Source organism: Coregonus clupeaformis, chromosome 18, assembly GCF_020615455.1.
Source record: "Coregonus clupeaformis isolate EN_2021a chromosome 18, ASM2061545v1, whole genome shotgun sequence".
NCBI classification, from domain to species: Eukaryota; Metazoa; Chordata; class Actinopteri; order Salmoniformes; family Salmonidae; genus Coregonus; species Coregonus clupeaformis.
This window is the reverse complement of record NC_059209.1, coordinates 45,670,369-45,692,164: the sequence shown is the minus strand read 5'-3', so window position 1 is coordinate 45,692,164 and position 21,796 is coordinate 45,670,369. Positions and strand designations below refer to the sequence as shown.

Below are 21,796 nucleotides of genomic sequence, written 5' to 3'. Positions count from 1 at the left end.
AGGTGTTATGGTGTGGGGGTGCTTTGCTGGTGACACTGTCTGTGATTTATTTAGAATTCAAGGCACACTTAACCAGCATGGCTACCACAGCATTCTGCAGCAATATGCCATCCCATCTGGTTTGGGCTTAGTGGGACTATCATTTGTTTTTCAACAGGACAATGACCCAACACACATCCAGGCTGTGTACGGGCTATTTTACCAAGAAGGAGAGTGATAGAGTGCTGCATCAGATGACCTGGCCTCCACAATCCCCGACGTCAACCCAATTGAGATGGTTTGGGATGAGTCGGACGGCAGAGTGAAGGAAAAGCAGCCAACAAGTGCTCAGCATATGTGGGAACTCCTTCAACACTGTTGGAAAAGCATTCCAGGTGAAGCTGGTTGAGAGAATGCCAAGAGTGTGCCAAGCTGTCATCAAGGCAAAGGTGGCTATTTTGAAGAATCTCTAATATAAAATATATTTTGATTTGTTTAACACTTTTTGGTTACTACATGATTCCATATGTGTTATTTTATAGTTTTGATGTATTCACTATTATTCTACAATGTAGAAAAATAGTAAAAAATAAAGAAGAACCCTTGAATGAGTAGGTGTGTCCAAAGTTTTGACTGGTACTGCATATATATATATATATATATATATATATATATATATATATACAGTGAGGGAAAAAGTATTTGATCCCCTGCTGATTTTGTACGTTTGCCCACTGACAAAGACATGATCAGTTTGTTTGGAGGAGGAGGAATGCTGCCTATGACGCCAAGAACACCATCCCCACCGTCAAACATGGAGGTGGAAACATTATGCTTTGGGGGTGTTTTTCTGCTAAGGGGACAGGACAACTTCACCGCATCAAAGGGACGATGGACGGGGCCATGTACCGTCAAATCTTGGGTGAGAACCTCCTTCCCTCAGCCAGGGCATTGAAAATGGGTTGTGGATGGGTATTCCAGCATGACAATGACCCAAAACACACGGCCAAGGCAACAAAGGAGTGGCTCAAGAAGAAGCACATTAAGGTCCTGGAGTGGCCTAGCCAGTCTCCAGACCTTAATCCCATAGAAAATCTGTGGAGGGAGCTGAAGGTTCGAGTTGCCAAACGTCAGCCTCGAAACCTTAATGACTTGGAGAAGATCTGCAAAGAGGAGTGGGACAAAATCCCTCCTGAGATGTGTGCAAACCTGGTGGCCAACTACAAGAAACGTCTGACCTCTGTGATTGCCAACAAGGGTTTTGCCACCAAGTACTAAGTCATGTTTTGCAGAGGGGTCAAATACTTATTTCCCTCATTAAAATACAAATCAATTTATTAAATTTTTTACATGCGTTTTTCTGGATTCTTTTGTTGTTATTCTGTCTCTCACTGTTCAAATAAACCTACCATTAAAATTATAGACTGATCATTTCTTTGTCAGTGGGCAAACGTACAAAATCAACAGGGGATCAAATACTTTTTTCCCTCACTGTATATATAATGTCAAATTCAGTTCAATCTCTAAGCAATTTAATTTAGTTATGAAAGAGCCTTTGTTTGTTCTATTTCACACACACACACACACACACACACACAGAAAACAGCTTGTCTCTTGCTCATCTCATTCTTGATCATTAGTACACAGATGGTCGCACTGTATTTCATTACGCCTGTTTATTTGTGTGCAAATGTATTTATTTTAACAACTTAACTTCTTCTTTAACTCTCATGTGAACACTGGATAGTCTACCATTCTCTTGCTAAGCATGCCCTCCATACTTCCTGGATGCTGGCCTTCAATCACCACAGAAAGAGATGGGGATTGACTGAGATCCAAAATAATTGCCAGAAACAGGGAGTTCAATAATGTCAAACATGCATAGGGAGAGAGATCGATGCAAAGTTCTGATCTCCAATTGATTAAATGCTTCTGTTCTCAGGTCCAAGGATAATCTCACCCACTGATTTATTTGTGCGGAGAATGTTTTACAGAACATGCAATATTGATCTCTCTCACTTTCCTCCCTATCCACCTCCATCCACTCTCACAATGGCTGCGTTAAGACAGGCAGTCCAGTTCTGATCTTTTTTTCACTAATAGGTCTTTTGACCAATCAGATCAGCTCTGAAAAATATCTGATGTGAAAAGATCTGATGTGATTGGTCAAAAGACCAATTAGTGTAAAAACAATCAGAATTGGGCTGCCTGTGTAAATGCAGCCCTTGTGTCAGTACAAAACGTAATGTAACAACAAAACTAAATGGAGCACATGACAACGACATGGATGCAGCGCAGAAGAGCAATAATGTCACATGAGGTACTTGAATGCCACAAAAAGCTGAAGATGTCAGCACCACTGATGTACAAAACCTTATCAAACTAAATTATAATGTGAATGAGTGACAACAGGTTTACTGGTACCCATAATTAAAGTTCTGGTTCCGATTCTGATTCTTCCTTACAAAAAGAGTTGTAAATATAACATTTTCCATTGACAAAAATGTGATCTATTGATATACTATAGGCTGTAAGAAGCTGTAACAGTGAGGTTAAATTAGGTAAGAATGCTAGACAACAATGTGTACCTGTAAACAATTGGTGCCTAATTATCAGTCAAATAGATTTCCTTTCAAGAAAAGTGGTCAGTATCTAGGACTGGGTGATGACATCTCCATTCAGATTAAAAGAGTAATCTGAATAGCAGTATCATGAACTAGTCATCGAGTTCTGTTGAGGAATATTTGGAGGATGCTGTCCATCTGTTTTACCAAGGAGATCACTCTGTGTCTGATTCAGCCATACTCATAGTCTAACCAAATTTCTATAAATAGAATCAACGTCTACAATACAGAAACACTTTCCTTGATTGCAAAGTGATACTTGAGATAGAAAAAGACCAGGGGAGCCAAAGAGGATGGAGAAATTCTGGCCTTTTCTCTATCATTAAATCTCCCTCTGTACTGAATTACTCCCCAATCCTTGAGTTAGCATCTTGAAAACACTAACTGCCAGCTTTTACATTACATAGCCAGATGGAGGGCAAAAGTAGAATGTAGCGACAAGAAAGTAGGGCTATTGGGGCTTGAAATGTTTCCACCAGGAAATGGAATGTGCCCAACATGTCATTAAAATCTTAATTGTCTCATATTAATAGGACATGTCTCCTATGTTTAAACTCACTCACTCTGCATAGTGATGTTTGGCATATAAGATAACTACAAAAATCCTATTACATTTCCAACTGCTCTGGCTGCCCCTTGAGGAGAGAGGACAAGCGATAAAGATGAGGAAAAACCTCTGCTCTTTTCATCTGCAGGGCTATTAGTTATTCTAGTCAGCAGAAACCCTGAGTAAGTCTTCCATTTAGTGTTCCCATACCACATTCTCATATGAAAGCTAGATTGTGAGGAAGTCCTCCTGACTAGAAACTGTTATGCACCTGTGCACTTAATAATGGATGACATTACTTTTAACATGCCAGAGGTGGCACCAGAGGTCCCAGAGTGGTGGGGCAAATTGAATTCTCTGGTAATCTAACCAGGTAAAACTCTGGGCTGTGGCGGTCATGACAGCCGGTTATTGTCATGCAAAAGACTGCAGATCTCATGGTAAATGACAGTTAATTAACATAAACAAGTTTAGCATCTCCACGCCTCCATGCATAGGCTTACAAGCTGCTGATGCGCACCTTTGGAACGTCTACATTTCAAAAAGTATAATAAATCACATTAATATGTGGTCCTCTGTAGCTCAATTGGTAGAGCATGACGCTTGTAACGCCAGGGTAGTGGGTTCGATCCCCGGGACCACCCATACGTAAAAATTTATGCACACATGACTGTAAGTCGTTTTGGATAAAAGCGTCTGCTAAATGGCATATTATTATAATATCCACCATTAGAGAATATCGCAAAAAAAAGCTTGAGCTCTGTTCATGCCTCAGACCGCAGAGCAGTTCTCTCATCAAGTGATCATAATGTAAAACTTGTTTCAATTTAGAATAGCCCATTATCAAACAGGGGCAGGGGAAAAAGACATGTCATCCGTAAGCACTAGAATAGCGAATGGAGGCCGTGCGCTTTCCACTCGGTTCGTTTTTCAATGATGCCCTTTGTTTTTAAAGCGGGGCTGTGCTTAATATGAGCAGCTGAAAAATCAGTGGCAGGTAGCTTAGTGGGTAAGAGCGTTGTGCCAGTAACCAAAAGGTCACTGGTTCTAATCCCCGAGCCGACTAGGTGAAAAATCTGTCGATGTGCCCTTAAGCAAGGCACTTAACCCTAATTGCTCCTGTAAATTGCTCTGGATAAGAGCGTCTGCTAAATGACGTAAATGTAGGCTAAATTATTGAGGGGTGTCCCATCCCTGTTCTTTGTTTATGTGGTCTAAGGCTGTGCCACTAGAGATCCTGGTTCGAATCCAGGCTCTGTCGTAGCAGGCTGCGACCGGGAGACCCATGGGGCGGCGCACAATTGGCCCAGCGTCGTCCAGGGTAGGGGAGGGAATGGCCGGCAGGGGTGTAGCTCAGATGGTAGAGCATGGCGTTTGCAACGACAGGGTTGTGGGTTCGATTCCCACGGGGGGCCAGTATGAAAAAAAAAATGTATGCACTCACTAACTGTAAGTCGCTCTGGATAAGAGCGTCTGCTAAATGACTAAAATATAAATATAAGAACACTTATTTCACTCCATGCATCAACCACTGTTTGAGGAGCATGCTCTCGCTGCGCAACAGATGATATTCCGCCCAAACTCTGTATGCGATGGGCTCTCCAACCCTGTTCCTGCAGCTACCCAGTGCTTAATTTGGGAAGCCAAGTGAAATCTGTTCGGGAACATCGATAGCAACATGTTTTTCTGCAATGAAGCATAAAACTGTTGACAGACCCTCTGCACGCTCGAGTAAGGAATAGAGGAGGAGGTGGATGGTGAGATATTCTGTATAGCTAAAGGTCATGTATCACCCAATTAATTATGAAAATATAATTCAAAATCAAATACACATTTCTTATAATTGTAGGCTAACTGTAAGCCGCCCAGCACAATCAATGAACCAGCAGCATCGCCTAGGGCTATATGTTCTCTCCCAGACTCGTGGACAGAATTTTTGGAGCAGACCATAAGGTCCATCCAGTATGCATAATAATACAGTCCACACTCAAAGGCGATTACTCAAAAAAAAAAATTTTTGGAGTATAGGCTAGACCAATTATGTACCAAAGATATCTGAAATCAGTTTTATTTTATGTTTTTCTGCAATGGGTAATATGCAGTAGGCTATGTATTGTATAACAGCACAATTATTTAATTCAGGGTTTTTTTCAGGCTTGGGCTCATAAGCTTATGCATAAGCTCTAATATGCCTATGAGTGTTTTGAATTAATCATCAACTTAGAATGCACTGTCCATGTCGTTGTGTTAGGTTGAACTTCTTTCTTCAAATTGATCATCACAATGATTTTTTTTTAAATCATGATATTGTTTTGATGATAAGTGTTTGATGTGATTTTCGATTGTATTTGCATTGATGTCAGAGTGGTTAGAGGGACAATAGCGCCCTGAGTACCAGGCCATTAGGACCTGATGGTCATTAGCAAGTTGGATACTACCAAAGCATGTCCAGACTCAACGGTCACGTGGAATTGTACTGCGGTCATGACTCATCAATCAATCAATCAATTTTATTTTATATAGCCCTTCTTACATCAGCTAATATCTCGAAGTGCTGTACATGACTGCATGTGTGGCGCTAATATGGTTACCGCAACAGCCCTACTCTGGACCCAGTAGGGTATGACAGTGATTAATCAGTTGTAAAAAAGTTAGATATGGGCTATGATGGGACCAGAGTTTTTCTAATCAGGTCACATGGTTTTATAAAACTCCTGGAAATACTCCTGGCCCTGTGGAGCTGAAAACAGCTAGCTATGTTTTTTCCTAGTTGGACCTGGGTTTACAATGTATCCAATTTCAGTTTGTGTGGTTGTTGGTTTAGCTTTCTGTAACTTGCAAGTATGGTCTGCATGTGTAGGTGCATATTGCTTCATGATTGCAAGGTGTCCCAATATCTTTTCCAACTGTCCCATTATCAGATTTTAATGTCCATTCTAGAATGCCCTTCTACCCTATCAGAAACGAGTATTCAATAATGCTGCGTTATAATTAAGCAAAAAGGCCTGAGGGGGTGTGGTATATGGCCAATATACCAAGGCTAAGGACTGTTCTTAAGCACGATGCAACACAGAGTTCCATGAATACAGCCCATAGCCATGGTATATTGGCCATATACCACAAACCCTGAGGTGCCTTATTGCTATTATAAACTGGTTAACAACGTAATTAGAACAGTAAAAATACATGTTTTGTCATAGCCGTGGTATACGGTCTGATATACCACGGCTGTCAGCCAATTAGCATTCAGGGCTCGAACCACCCAGTTTACAATTCCAGTTAATCATTATGGATTGAAAAGGTCAAGGTTGCCTAGCCAGCCAAATTTGATTACATTTACATTTTTTCCGAACCAGTGTTGGGGAGTAGTGAACTACATGTAGTTTAACTAGTAATTTAACTACATTTTACAGTAGGTTGGTGGTAGTTTAACTAAATTAAAATCTTGGTAGTGTTTTTAATAGTTTATTACTTTTTTGTCATATACAGTAGTAGTGTAGTCAACTACTGGAACTACACACGACTTTTTTGCAAAAATAAAATAAAATATCCGTTCAGACCCCAGTCCTACCTACCTACAGGTTATGGAAAATGTGCTCTTTTACTATTTCTCCAGAAGGTTTCCTCAAGGAGAAAGCCCCCACTTCTATTTGAAAGATAATGAAACGTAAATACTTAAATACTACAGTTCGCAAAATCAATACAGTAATTATTATAGTATATACTGCAGTTTTTTTTTACTACAGTGTTATCACGTTTGCTAAATAAATAGGCCTATTGGAGGAAAGTGGAGAGTGTGCTTTGAGCTTTAATAGAAGTGTGTTGTGCCTGGCCCCTGCGACCTGTGATTTCTATCATCTGATTGTTCAAGACATGCACAGAACCTGCAGCACTCCGATGTGAATGACAGATAAATTGTGCGCGAGTTAACAAATCATGAGGCAAATCAGCAAAAAAAAACAGTACTTTGTCCCTCTTTTTAATGCTTTTGCATCAATATTTTTTATTCAACTAAATCAAAAGTGGTGGGGCGCTACTAGCCTATTACCAGACTGATTACTACTGTAGCGAAACAGAATGTAAGCTCAAGAGACTTCCGGATGGTTGTACTAGGTTAAGGCGCTGCCCCACCTTATAGAAAAGCCCTGGGGAAAATGCCAGCTCGCCACATCTTTGCCGGCGGCCCTGAAACGTGCATCTACAATACATTTGTGCTTGCTCCTTCGGTACGTTATGTAGGATTTGTGATACTTGAGGAGGAAATTGAGAAAAACATACTGTAACGAGGCAAAGTACTGGTAAGTGGTGCTAAAATATTATAGGAAATAGAAACTACCTTCTATAATATTGGGCAATTCATGAGCAACCTTGCTCCACTCCAATGTGCATGTGCTTTTTGGCTACCAAAGGGAACACTGAGTCTGAGAGAAAGGTGCAGACTCAAGTGGCACTCCCTGGGCGACTTCCTCTCTCAATCCCTACACTCTTAGAAAAAAGGGTTCTTCAGCTGTCCCCATAGGAGAACCGTTGTTGGTTCCAGGTAGAAACCTTTTCGGTTCCATGTAGAACCCTCTGTGGAAAGGGTTCTACTTGAAACCAAAAGGGTTCTACCAGGAACTAAAAAGGGTTCTTCAAAGGGTTCTCCTATGGGGACAGCCGAATAACCCTTTTAGGTTCTAGATAGCACCTTTTTGTCTAAGAGTGTAGCTGTGGTCCTGAGAAAAGGTAATGCAAAAAGAAGAACAACTATGCAGCATGAATTTCCATCTTCAGTAGTCAAAATATGAATGCCATGGCTTTACTTTTGATAAGTATTATTGCATGGTATACTGTAATACTGTAGCTGTAAAGTCACATGAGCCAAATAGACTGGCTTAATCTGATTAGATGCCTTGTAATTCAGGGGGCCAGACATAATATCAGTTTACATTATTGCTATGCTCAATTTGTAAGGCTTCACAGTAAGTGATTTGCTGGGCCTTCCTATGTCAGAAAAAAATAATCTGGTGCTGTTATTACACAATGTAATAAATCAATGAATTGATGACAATAAATCTGATTACTCTTTTATCAAATGAGGCTTTGAGAGACATCAGAGGAAATACATGTGTTTGGCTACAATAGTGGTGAAATGTTGAAGGGTAGAAGTAGTATTGGGAATACCTTTGAAGTCCATGAACCTTCTTTCCACTTTCCTTCTCCTCACTACCCTTCCCTTCCCTTCCCCTCCCCCTCTACCTCTACAGTATACATTCCTCTATGACTCAGTTCTAAACCACTCAGTGTAGCTCACTACACATGTTGGATAAAAATGCACACTGACGGCCTCTCGCTCAGTCTCAGATCTCCAATGAAGCCTTCCAATTTACTGTAATAAAATCAAGGTCCTTCTTAATGTAAGAAAACAGCCTGACTGCCGTCTTACAACATCAAGGGCCTCTGTGATGGCTTCTGGCCTCTGCTTACTGTGGTTCTGCCTTGTCAACAAAAACCTGCCTGGCTTTGCTCCTCTTTGGCTAGAACCAGAAACATCTAATGACAGAGGCATAGCGAGAGAGCAAGAGAGAGAGAGACAGGGCCAGGTTTGAGATGGTAATGTAGATAGAACTTATCTTAATAGAAATAGACTGTTTTGCACTGAGGATCTTCTGTACTTGATAATTCAATACCTTTACTGAGCCTTATTTTCATGTAATACACCAGCCATTAGACCCGAGAGGTGTTAAAGGTATAGCCTCTGTCTATTTATCAAGACATTAATCGATTTATCACTATCAAGAAAGTAAGAGGGAGAGAGTTCAAATAAGACAATAGTGACATTCAGTTCACACTATCACATAAAAATAAGGAAAGCACGTGGGAGAATCCCAACATTCTTTGAATGGAATGTATAAATAACAAACAAAGGAGTCACCAATCAAGATTCACTTGACTCAAGTTTTTACCACAACCAAAGCCGTCGACAAGGTATGCTGCTGTAGCAAATACACACGATAGGAAAAGAGTCACTGCAGAGTGACTTGATCTGGCACGTCTCACTTTTTTGATGAAGTCATCATTCTATTTTGCCTTCAGACATGAATTCAAACAGAAGTGCAAGAAAACTTGAACTCGAGCTTCACTCTCTAACTCTCAATCAATTCATGGTGCTTCTTTTTTGACAGAGAGGTAAACTGTACTTTAAATGATCTGGGTTTATCTGAACTAGCCTGGCATGTAATGACTCAAGTCACCATGCACTGACTCATATTTCCTATCCAACAAACAGACACAGAAAGAGGAGAAAAAAATCTAACATTTTTTTAATCCCCAAAATCATCGAGAAATTTACCTCTTGTGCCTCGCAGTGGAAATGGATTTTAGGAGGGTGACGGATCATACCTCACATTCTCTGGATCCTGAGATTGTGTATGTGTAGGGTCCAGTCCCATTAACCAGCACATCCATAGTTTCAGAGTTTGCAGGTTTGTAGTCCACATAATACTCTTGCAGAGGCAAGCTGAGGGTGCGTTCTGTTTCCTGCACCTTTTTCTGCTGCTTTTTAACCATGGAGCGCTGTTGGAGCTGCTTAATGCTGCTGGGGTAGCGCTTCCAGGACACATAAATAACCAGGAGAATTATAGCCACCGACAGGAAAAGTGCCACACAGCCAGCAATAATCTTATGGAAGGATACATACTCAAAATCCTGCTCTGGGGTGGTAGGGGAGACCCCGGAAGGGGAGGGGATGGCCGTGCCACTGCGGGTCAACTCCTCCTCAACCCTGGACAAAGTGGGAAGGGGCAGGAGCTCAGACTGAGATGGGGTGTTGAGGGAGGCTGTGGTTGAGACAAAAGAGGTGGTGGGAGTGACCTTACAGATACTAAATGTCTCTACTGCATCGATCACTTTCTCTCCCTGGGACTCCTTAGGCCCAGCACAAATCATAGTGGTCTCCTTGTTCCCCTTGAAGTTCCTCAGCCAGGCCACTAAGGGGCAGATGCTAGGGCTACAGTACCACACATTCCCAGCTAGGCTGATGGTGGTGAGGGAGATCCAGGCATCCACTGTCTCCTGGGACATGTTACTAAGCTTGTTGGAGTCCAAGTTCAGGGTCTGTAGGTTGGGGAGACATTGGTACGTACTGGAATCCACTACTTGCAGTTCATTTCCAGAGAGGTCCAGCTTTTGCAAGGCCGTCCATGTCCAGGTTAGTCCCTGGCTTATTGACTTAATTCGGTTCCATTGCAAATAGAGTGCCCGCAGGTTGGTGAGGCGGGGAAAGTGAGAGAAGTTGATCTTGGAGAATTGGTTGTGTTCCAAATGAAGCTCGATCAACTTGAGCAGCCCAGCAAAGGCATTTCGAGTGAGGCTTCGCAATCGATTATAGCCAAGATCGAGAAACTCTAAATTGCGCAAATCCTGAAAAACCCGCATTGGGACAGTTTTCAGAGAATTGGACCGCAAGTGGAGACTGAGCAACTTCCGCAAGCCCAGAAATTGACTGGGCTGGAGTGCTTGCAGCTTGTTGTAAGAGAGGTCAAGATTTCGTAAATTAGGGACAGTATGGAAAGTGTTGTTTTGTAGCTGTGTGATCTTGTTAGAGCTGAGAATCAACTCCTTCAGCCTCCGTACCCCATGGAAGGCTTGGCTGTCCACTGAGTTAATGTAGTTGTGGTCGAGATAAAGCCAAACAAGCTGACTGAGGCCTGAGAACTGACTAGCGCTGAGATTCACTAAACTGTTGTAGCGCAGAGAGAGGCCCTGGCATCCCACAGACACATTGTTTGGCACGTCCCGAAAGGCATTGGATTCACAGTATACTATTTTCCCATCACATCTACAGCTTTGAGGACAGGGGCGCTCACGAACACTGATTGGAAACGCTAGCAGCCAGCACTGCATCAACAATGGGATCATGAGCCATCTATGTCGCATCAGGGATCCTGCAGAAGGGGGGAGATAGGGACACTCAAAAAGTGCATACATTTATGTCAGTAAGCATACTGTAAGTCAAAATGAGCATGCTGAGAATAAACATTTTGACACTGTGAATGAAGTGGGCGGGGAAATGTTATCTACAGTACATGTTCAGCACTATTTGCTTAAACCTGCCTTCTCAACTTTTTTAGGGGACCAGCAGGCTGTGGTCCTTCCTGCTTGGAGAACCACTTACATTCAAACTAGCACTTAAGATAAATCAGTGTCATCTCAGATGTTTTGACACATACTGAGGTGCATGTCATCGGTCAGAGTTTGAGAAACACTGATCTGAATGAAAGTACCGTACCTAGGGGTTGTTTAGGGGAATAGTGGAGAGTGGTTGTGGTATTTTATGGTGAAAACTTCTAACCTAAATGGAAGAGCTGCATGCTGCAAGAGATCAGCTGCTAGTGTGCTTTTTCACATTAATTAGAAATGACATCCATCAGCGTTCAATTCCTGTGGGTGATATTGAGAGTAATGTGAGGTAATATGAAAGGTTAGTAGTTCAAGAGGGATAGCAGCTATAAAGGAATCATGCTCTTTAATTATTTTCAATAAACTATTATGATTAAGACAATGGCCAAGCAGGAATATCTGTAAATTAAAAGATAATTGATGGGGATCTGTAATTTCAAAGAATCTATTAGCCAAGCCTCAAGCCACAAATCTATTGTGGCATAAAACATGTTATAAAAATGGTGACCTTCAGTCTCACATACCATAATACTTTCATTGCAGCAATTGTACATTTTATGTAGTACTATATCATGGGACAATAGGACTGCTCAGTTGTGTATAAATGCAAATAAAAAAACTGAGACAGAAAAAGACTAAAGAAGTCTAGGCTCGCAACGTTTCTAGTTGGTAATTAAATAGAATCAAAGCTATTCAAATCAGCCCCTGATTCCTTTGACTTCTTTATTAATTTCGGTCTTTATGTAACGCATTGCATTATGCTAACGAGAACAGTGTCAAAACGGCATCCCATGAAGGCAGATAGAACACTGATGAGACCAAAAACATAGGAAACCTGTTGATCAAAGTGAAGACTATTTATTTATATAAAAGCTGTTATGCCTACTGACCATAGCCTGTCCTCGTCAGCAAATGGAGTTGCGGTTACAAACTCGAGAAAACCCTTAAAGTTATCAAAGCTATAACTTAATAGCAAGACCTTTGAGATGCAGACAGTTCAATCTTGCTGTCTGCCTGGTAGGCTAATTTTAGAAAGGCCGCTATCCTAGCCTACAACTGCGGCGCATTCGTATTAGCATGCGGCAGATTGATAATAGTGTTCATTTCATGAGGGTCTGCATGGCATATTATGCCTCTAGGGATTTTTATGTATTTTGTTTGAAAATGATAGGACTTTCAATTATATTCCAATAGCATAGGAAATACATAACACATGGGTTTTGTCACAATAGCCTAATGTAATCAATGTCGTGATTCGTTTGTCTTTGAGCGGTTGCCTTGCCTTCCATGAGAACAATGTATGTGGGCAAATGGAACACATTTGTATGATCTTCAACATACCCATCATGTTTGCGTGGTGTCGGCTCCTTTTCACAGGTTAGAGCCTTCTGATGCTTGACTCCAATGCCCGCATGTCGCGCGCAGTCCTCATTTGGTTGGACAAATAGCCTAACCAACACAGCTGAACTAGCCCGCTCAACGAAGCAAATGCAGCCACTTAGCTCCTCAACCAAACGCACAGCACTGCAAAGCTGCCGCTTTGCTCCAAAGTCTTGTAAGTATGGAGTAGCCTTATCTATCCTTATTTCAGTTGCATACCACGACTCAAAGTATATAAGCAAAGAAAAAGCACTGTAGTCTATTCAACAGCTGACGACAGAAAAAGCCCATAAACATAATTTAGTCTACCATGAAAAAAATACACTTTAAAAACAAGTTTATATATTTTATCTGTGGCTTGAATCTAGAACAAGCCACAAAATAAGCTGATATTCCCAGTGTAAGCGTATATTCCAGTCAGCAAGCGCCAGTGTAATTGGTGGGATTCAGCCAAGCGGATTTCTGTTCATGGTTTTTGCTGTAGCCTACAGTATTTGCCGTGTTTCGCCTTTCTCGCGCTGTAGTCTAGTCGCAACTGGTCCTGATGAGAGAAAATGACTATTCTAGTGCTGGCAAATGCTCGTGCGCTCAGCCTGCACAACAGGGATATTCGGGATGCCCTCTCCCGGTCATAACTCTCCCGGTCATAACGCGTGCCTCAGCAGTGTTGCCATCAAATGGATGGATAGGCCTACACAACCTAAATGAATTTAACATTTTTGTATGTTTTTGCACAATGAACTATACGCTACTTCTTAGGGATGTAGGTTTAACGATTCACCGATAGGCCTACGCATCGGTCCCGGGTTCAAATGTTTTGATCGGCTGAGTGCATCCGGGACCTCAAACCAATCCAAATGTAGCATGCATCATCAGAAAATGATTGAAACGTTACGAATCGCCCTTCACGATTTTTTGTTGTTGCTCAAATTACTTTCTTTCTACCTTCTGAAAATACCTCTCATATTTTGTGACAACTGCGTCCTATCCTTCAGTGTCAAACTAAACATGTCAATATGTTTACAATCATTGATGTACAAGTCATTTTGTATGCCGGACAACCTCAGGCAATATCTCTAGCCTAGTCAAACTGCGCGCAGTGCCAACGAGCACTGACCAATGAGAGGTAGGCCTATTTCTAAATTGGCACATCATTCCAAGAAACACACCTGCTCCAAAAGGAACTCACATAGAATAGAGAACCATTTGTACAAACTGGCTGCTTTTTCATCAAGCCCAAACAAAACTAAAGGTGTAATCATAATGATACATAAGAAACTCTGAATCACCATCTTGGGTAAAGGCAAAGACCAAGAAGGCAGAATCACTTTCCTTAAGTGTATCCATGATAGAAAGAAAATGCCTTTATTAATGTGTATGTTCCAAATTCATATGATTCTAGATTTTTTGATTCTCTTAACAGGATATTGTTAGAATGAACTAAATACCATCTGGTTATTGGGACAGACGTCAATGACATTTTGGACATGCGGGACATTTTACATTTTAGTCATTTAGCAGACGCTCTTATCCAGAGCGACTTACAGTTAGTGAGTGCATAAATTTTTCATACTGGCCCCCCGTGGGAATCGAACCCACAACCCTGGCGTTGCAAGCGCCATGCTCTACCAACTGAGCTACACGGGGCCCACGGGACAAATCTAATAAGACCAACTACAATCCACACGCAACCAATGCTCTCCAGCATATACTCTCTGATTACAACCTCATTGATGCCTGGTGAGCACATAATCCTAAAGCAAAAGAGTACACTTTCTACTCAAACAGGCATAAATCATTCTCACAAATTGATTTCATACTATTATCTACACCTCTATTTTCTTTAATCACGAAAATAGAAATTCGACATATGAGCTTGTCTGACCACCACGCTTACTACTGCGAACTTCACATTTCAGAATCTCCTAAAAGAGCTAAAAGATGGCATTTCAACGTTTCATTACTACAAAATGCTGCATTCAATTCAATTTGAAATGGAACTAAATAATTAAAATTGAACTAAATTCATTCACAATGATCAATAACAATGTGGTCGATGACCCCCGGATTCAATGGGATGCCACCAAATGTTTTATAAAAAATAATTCCACTGCATTTGCATCTTGGTTGAATAAATCACAATTAAAGAAGATATAAGAATTGAAATTGAACCCCAACTCCCAACGGTTCACTGTGTCCCCTAAATCAGGTACAGTGAGGGAAAAAAGTATTTGATCCCCTGCTGATTTTGTACGTTTACCCACTGACAAAGAAATGATCAGTCTATAATTTTGAAGGTAGATTTATTTGAACAGTGAGAGACAGAATAATAACAAAAAAATCCAGAAAAACGCATGTCAAAAATGTTATAAATTGATTTGCATTTTAATGAGGGAAATAAGTATTTGACCCCTCTGCAAAACATGACTTAGTACTTGGTGGCAAAACCCTTGTTGGCAGTCACAGAGGTCAGACGTTTCTTGTAGTTGGCCACCAGGTTTGCACACATCTCAGGAGGGATTTTGTCCCACTCCTCTTTGCAGATCTTCTCCAAGTCATTAAGGTTTCGAAGCTGACGTTTGGCAACTCAAACTTTCAGCTCCCTCCACAGATTTTCTATGGGATTAAGGTCTGGAGACTGGCTAGGCCACTCCAGGACCTTAATGTGCTTCTTCTTGAGCCACTCCTTTGTTGCCTTGGCCGTGTGTTTTGGGTCATTGTCATGCTGGAATACCCATCCACTACCCATTTTCAATGCCCTGGCTGAGGGAAGGAGGTTCTCACCCAATATTTGACGGTACATGGCCCCGTCCATCGTCCCTTTGATGCGGTGAAGTTATCCTGTCCCTTTAGCAGAAAAACACCCCCAAAGCATAATGTTTCCACCTCCATGTTTGACGGTGGGGATGGTGTTCTTGGGGTCATAGGCAGCATTCATCCTCCTCCAAACACGGCGAGTTGAGATGATGCCTAAGAGCTCCATTTTGGTCTCATCTGACCACAACACTTTCACCCAGTTGTCCTCTGAATCATTCAGATGTTCATTGGCAAACTTCAGACGGGCATGTATATGTGCTTTCTTGAGCAGTGGGACCTTGCGGGCGCTGCAGGATTTCAGTCCTTCACGGCGTAGTGTGTTACCAATTGTTTTCTTGGTGACTATGGTCCTAGCTGCCTTGAGATCATTGACAAGATCCTCCCGTGTAGTTCTGGGCTGATTCCTCACCGTTCTCATGATCATTGCAATTCCACGAGGTGAGGTCTTGCATGGAGCCCCAGGCTGAGGGAGATTGACAGTTATTTTGTGTTTCTTCCATTTGCGAATAATCGCACCAGCTGTTGTCACCTTCTCACCAAGCTGCTTGGCGATGGTCTTGTTGCCCATTCCAGCCTTGTGTAGGTCTACAATCTTGTCCCTGACATCCTTGGAGAGCTCTTTGGTCTTGGCAATGGTGGAGAGTTTGGAATCTGATTGATTGATTGCTTCTGTGGAAAGGTGTCTTTTATACAGGTAACAAACTGAGATTAGGAGCACTCCCTTTAAGAGTGTGCTCCTAATCTCAGCTCATTACCTGTATAAAAGACACCTGGGAGCCAGAAATCTTTCTGATTGAGAGGGGGTCAAATACTTATTTCCCTCATTAAAATGCAAATCAATTTATAACATTTATGACATGCGTTCTCTGGATTTTTGTTGTTGTTATTCTGTCTCTCACTGTTCAAATAAACCTACTATTAAAATTATAGACTGATCATTTCTTTGTCAGTGGGCAAACGTACAAAATCAGCAGGGGATCAAATACTTTTTTCCCTCACTGTAGGAACATTCCTTCATATGATGTGGAAGTGCCCTGCAGTTAAATGCTTCTGGGGCAAAGTTACAAAATTCATTCAATTATGTATTTTTTGACTAAGATGGCAACCACCTCACTCTCTCCCATTTAACCAGTGGATACAGTTACTATTAGAAGTTATAACATTAGAATCATCATTAGAATAAATGGTGCTAGTCAAGAGGGGGGGGGCTGAGGGGTGGAATAGGTCAGGGTTATCTTTGTATGAATTTAATTGATTGTTTTTGTACCTGTATCCCCCCCTGAAAAATAAAAATGACTAAACGAAATAAAAAGTTGGTCAACCCAACAACAACAAAAACATGACACCAATCAAGCCAATTCATCAGCACAGCCCGATCGAAGGATAACATTGGTCCTGTTCCCCTACTTAGACGTTGTATGCATCAACCAATGGTCGTGCCCCAGATTGCTATACCATATGATGTGGTTAGCTGATACGTAAAATACCTATCCAGGAGTTGTAAGATCTGGAATGCGTCAGCAACATCTGAGCAGAGGAACACGACCATTGTGATGCCATCATGTGTTTTATTTTACTGTACTACTGATATTGATTACTGCATTGTTGGGAAAGAGTTTGCATTAAAGGCATTTCACTGCACTTGTGCACGTGACAATAAAACTTGAATAGTTATTTATTTTTGTACTTTTTACCCCTTTTTCGTGATATCCAATTGGTAGTTACAGTCTTGTCCCATCGCTGCAACTCCCGTACGGACTTGGGATAGGCGAAGGTCGAGAGCCATGCATCCTCCGAAACACGGCCCTGCCAAGCCGCACTGCTTCTTGACACACTGCTGGCTTAACCCAGAAGCCAGCCGCACCAATGTGTCGGAGGAAACACCATACAGCTGGCGACCGAAGTCAGCATGCATGCGCCCGGCCCGCCACTAGGAGTCGCTAGAGCGCTATGGGACAAGGACATCACCGCCGGCCAACCTGGACGACGCTGGGCCAATTGTGCGCCACCTCATGGGTCTCCCGGTCGCGGCCGGCTGGGACACAGCCTGGGATTGAACCCAGGTCTGTAGTGACGCCTTAGACCGCTGTGCCACTCGGGAGGCCAAAACTTGAAACTTGAATGCAGAAAACATAGGTTGTGTTCCTCTGCTCAGACGTTGCTGACGCATGCCAGATCTTACAGCGCCTGGATGGGTATTTCACTTATGCATCAACCACATAATATGTTATAGCAATCTGGTTCCCGACGGCACAGTTGATGACGTGGCACGCAACCATTGGTTGATGCATGCAATGTCTGAGCAGGGGAACACAACCATATACAGGGGAACTGATGACCCAGGATAGATGACACATTGGAGTAATAACCATGAATTGGCGAGGGACGGAGAGGAATGGAGTTCCATCACAATACGATGTCCAAATCCAAATTTTACACTTATAGTATTCAACCACATTTCGAACATCATAATACTTACTTACATAATAAACATATTGGAGACAAATAACCAACATATTTTAGTTCATTTAGTTTCTTTTGGAAACCAGGGTTTTAAAAAGTCTAATTCAGCTCATGTAATCACATCTCATTCTGGGATTGGAGCCCAGAGCAAATGGAAGATTTATACCCTGACAATTGGAAATTAAAACATTGCAAGTAGTCATGCTACCAGTGTATGAGTTGGTGCAGAGAATAGAGCAAACGTAAAATCTTTACAACATTTTCCCTCTGACATGAAAACATGCCTTAAAGGAACAATATCAAGACATATTATAAGAGTGAATGTGAACAACAGTATTCAGACAGAATAGATTAAGAGATTCAGATATTTTCTGCTCTAATCTTTATCAGAAAAGTATTACAGTAAGCTGCCGTTGAGTATTTATTATCCCATGTAAAACCAAATACACACAAAGTTTCAATTACCTCCCTAGTGTAGCCTGTGTTCCCATTTATGCTGTAGAAAAAATCTTACATGACCCATTTTCCACAAGGCTATTTCTGCAAACATGTGATTTGGCTGTTAAGAGGATGCAAGGCATGCAGAATGATCAAAGTTATATTTGTGTAATGTTTTTATTTCCCAAAACAAGTGTTATTTCTAAGTGTGCATGGGGAGGAGTAACTTGTTGCCTGTTATTTTTTAGGCACTGGCAATTTACATTTCTAAATATGACAAAGTACCCAAAAGGACCACTAGATGTTTTGTGATAGATTACATAAAATCCTTGAAAGATACCAAAATTCTAGTAGTTTAATGGTAAACTTTGAAAGTTTCCAGTAATATACCCTCCCTTTGCAACCCTACTCAAGAGCATTCCTGACAATTTTGTGGATGTTCCTCAAACAGTCAGACAGCAACTTATTTATCAAGTTATTTAAGTGATCTATCTGGCTATCTTTAAGAGAGATAACTCTCAGAGTGACATGCCTAATCAAATACATTTGATCAACATACAATACCACCTGCTAGATTCTGGGTTAATAGTCCACAAATGTAATGATGAATGTACTTTTATTCCACGTGTCACTTAATCCTCAGTCACAAGTTCACAACAAACACTTCTAAAGGCAACAAGGCCTTTTTTGTTTCCCAAGCGACCATGCATGCTCACACTCCGCGACCAGCACTGCCTCCAAATTGTCTCCCATGAAACTTTAATGTCTGTGACTGAGCCCTAAATAATTGAACAAGGGAAAGACCTTTCCTCGATAATGAATCCCACTGTAATACATTGTGTAAATATGTAAATAAGAATACAATTATGTAAAACAAAGAACTGTGTGCAGCACTTGGAGAAAAACAATCTCTCCAAGTTAACCACTCTTCATTTAAATGTGAAGCCATGCATAGGAAGTGACCAAAAGAATGTAGCCATGGGGCAACTACTGAGACCCGAGTCTAAGTAGACCGAGTCAGGCCTCCTGTTTACCTGCACAAATAGGCAAATAGTTGTTTAGATTAATTCAGAGTTGAATTCTGGCATGTAGCTTAAAAGAGTAGTTCAGGATGTTTGAACTTGATGTTAGATGGTTCCTCACCCTGAAAGTAAGCAGTCTAGTCCATGGTTAGGTTCTTTAAAACAGCCACTACAACTAACTTCAGCCACCACAAATGTACAATCAATGGAAGTGATAAGGGCATGTACAGTGCCTATAGAAATCTACACCCCCATTGAACTTTTCACATTTTGCTGCTTTAAAATAGTATCTAAAAAGGGATTCAATTATCAATATTTTTCCTACAGATCTACACAACCTACTCCACATTTTCAAAAGTGAAAGAAAGTTATAGAACATCAACCCCCCCCAAAAAAGAAGAAATATCATAATTTGATAAGTCTCCACCCTCGAGTTAATACTTGGTGGAACCACCTTTGGCAGCCATTACAGCGGTGAATCATTTTCATTAAGATTCTACCAACTTTGCACAACTCTTAGGACAACGTATATATCCATTGTTTTTGTAAAAAGATGCTCAAGCTTATAATATTTGGTTGGGAATCATTGACAAACACAAATATTCAAACCTTGTCTCTGATTTTCAATAAAAGTCCAGTCAGGACTAAGACTACACTCAGAAACACAACACCTCTTTGAAAGCCATTCTGGTGCATCTTTGGCATAAAAATGTGTGTAATTGTCTCGCTGAAAAGAAAAGGGTCTTCAGAAGACTGAGGCGGGTTTTCCTCTAACTTTTTACCTGGGATTTGCTCCTTTCATATTTATTTTGATCCTGACAATCCCCCTAGTCCCTGCCGATGACAAGCATACCCATAACATGATGCTGCCACCACAATACTTGAAAAATACAAATGGAAGCGCTCAACAACTTCTGAAAACCTAACCCTGGGATAGGGTTTTATTTTTCTGCGGGACAATTACAAAAAATAAAATGCAAAAGACAACAGAATGGCTTTCCAAGAGGTGTTGAGTGTTCCTGGCACAGAAGGCTGCTGAAGGGAGAATGGCTCATAATAATGTCTGGAACAGAGCAAATGGAATGGCATCAAACCCATGGAAACCATGTATTTGATGTCATTCCACTCAAGCCATTACCACGAGCCCCTCCTCCTCAATTAAGGTGCCACCAACCAGTGGTGGAATAAGTACACAATTGTCATAGTTCAGATAAGACACCTTAATAGAAAATGACTCAAGTAAAAGTCAGCCAGTAAAATACTACTCGAGTTAAAGTCTAAATGTATTTGGTTTTAAATATTACTTAAGTGCCTCTTGGTAGGCCGTCATTTTAAATAAGAATTTGATCCTAACTGACATGCCTAGTTAAAAAAGTATCAAAAGTAAATGTAATTGTTAAAATATACTCAAGTATCAAAAGTAAAAAATCAATTCAAATTCCATGTAATAAGCAAACCAGATGACACCATTTTCTTGTTTAAAAAAATGTACGGATAGCCAGGGACACACTTCGACATTTACAAATGAAGCATGTGTTTAGTGAGTCTACCAGATCAGAGGAAGTAGGGATGACCTGGTATGTTCTCTTGATAAGTGTGTGAATTGGACTATTTCCTTGTCCTGCTAAGCACTCAAAATGTAACAAGTATTTTTGGGTGTCAAGGAAAATGCATGGAGTAAAAAGTATACCATTTTCTTTAGGAATGTAGTGAAGTAAAGGTTGTCCCAAAAAGATGTGGACAAGGTTAAAATATCACTGTCCATCAATGATCTCCAACCATATTTACTGAGCCTGAGAAATTTACAAAAACAATGTCTGTTGACCTAATAGTTGTGCAAAGTTGGTAGAATCATAATGCAAATAATTCACAGCTGTAATGACTGCTTCCACCAAGTACAGTGGGGGGAAAAAGTATTTAGTCAGCCACCAATTGTGCAAGATCTCCCACTTAAAAAGATGAGAGAGGCCTGTAATTTTCATCATAGGTACACGTCAACTATGACAGACAAATTGAGAATTTTTTTCTCCAGAAAATCACATTGTAGGATTTGTAATGAATTTATTTGCAAATTATGGTGGAAAATAAGTATTTGGTCAATAACAAAAGTTTCTCAATACTTTGTTATATACCCTTTGTTGGCAATGACACAGGTCAAACGTTTTCTGTAAGTCTTCACAAGGTTTTCACACACTGTTGCTGGTATTTTGGCCCATTCCTCCATGCAGATCTCCTCTAGAGCAGTGATGTTTTGGGGCTGTCGCTGGGCAACACGGACTTTCAACTCCCCTCCAAAGATTTTCTATGGGGTTGAGATCTGGAGACTGGCTAGGCCACTCCAGGACCTTGAAATGCTTCTTACGAAG

At 41.1% G+C, this 21,796-nt stretch overlaps 1 protein-coding gene and 1 non-coding gene across 3 annotated transcripts in view; one reads left to right on the top strand and one right to left on the bottom strand.

Moving 5' to 3' along the window:
• The window catches only part of LOC121587334 (leucine-rich repeat transmembrane neuronal protein 4-like), a 44,382-nt gene extending 31,178 nt beyond the window's left edge, over nucleotides 1-13,204 (bottom strand). The window contains exons 1-2 of one of the 2 annotated variants that reach the window (XM_041904236.2): nucleotides 12,652-13,204; nucleotides 9,490-11,075 (exon numbers count right to left, since the gene is read on the bottom strand). In XM_041904236.2, the coding sequence (XP_041760170.1) occupies nucleotides 9,526-11,075; nucleotides 12,652-12,658 (1,557 nt within the window). In that variant the 5' untranslated portion in view covers nucleotides 12,659-13,204 and the 3' untranslated portion in view covers nucleotides 9,490-9,525. Of the gene's footprint in view, nucleotides 1-9,489; nucleotides 11,076-12,651 lie in introns of those variants that run through there. The other variant, XR_006004053.2, reaches the window with a different exon arrangement.
• Nucleotides 6,740-6,792, top strand: LOC121531003. Its single transcript, XR_005994091.1, has one exon. It is a non-coding gene; the product is annotated as a U7 small nuclear RNA (small nuclear RNA).
• Nucleotides 13,205-21,796: the final 8,592 nt, after the last annotated feature.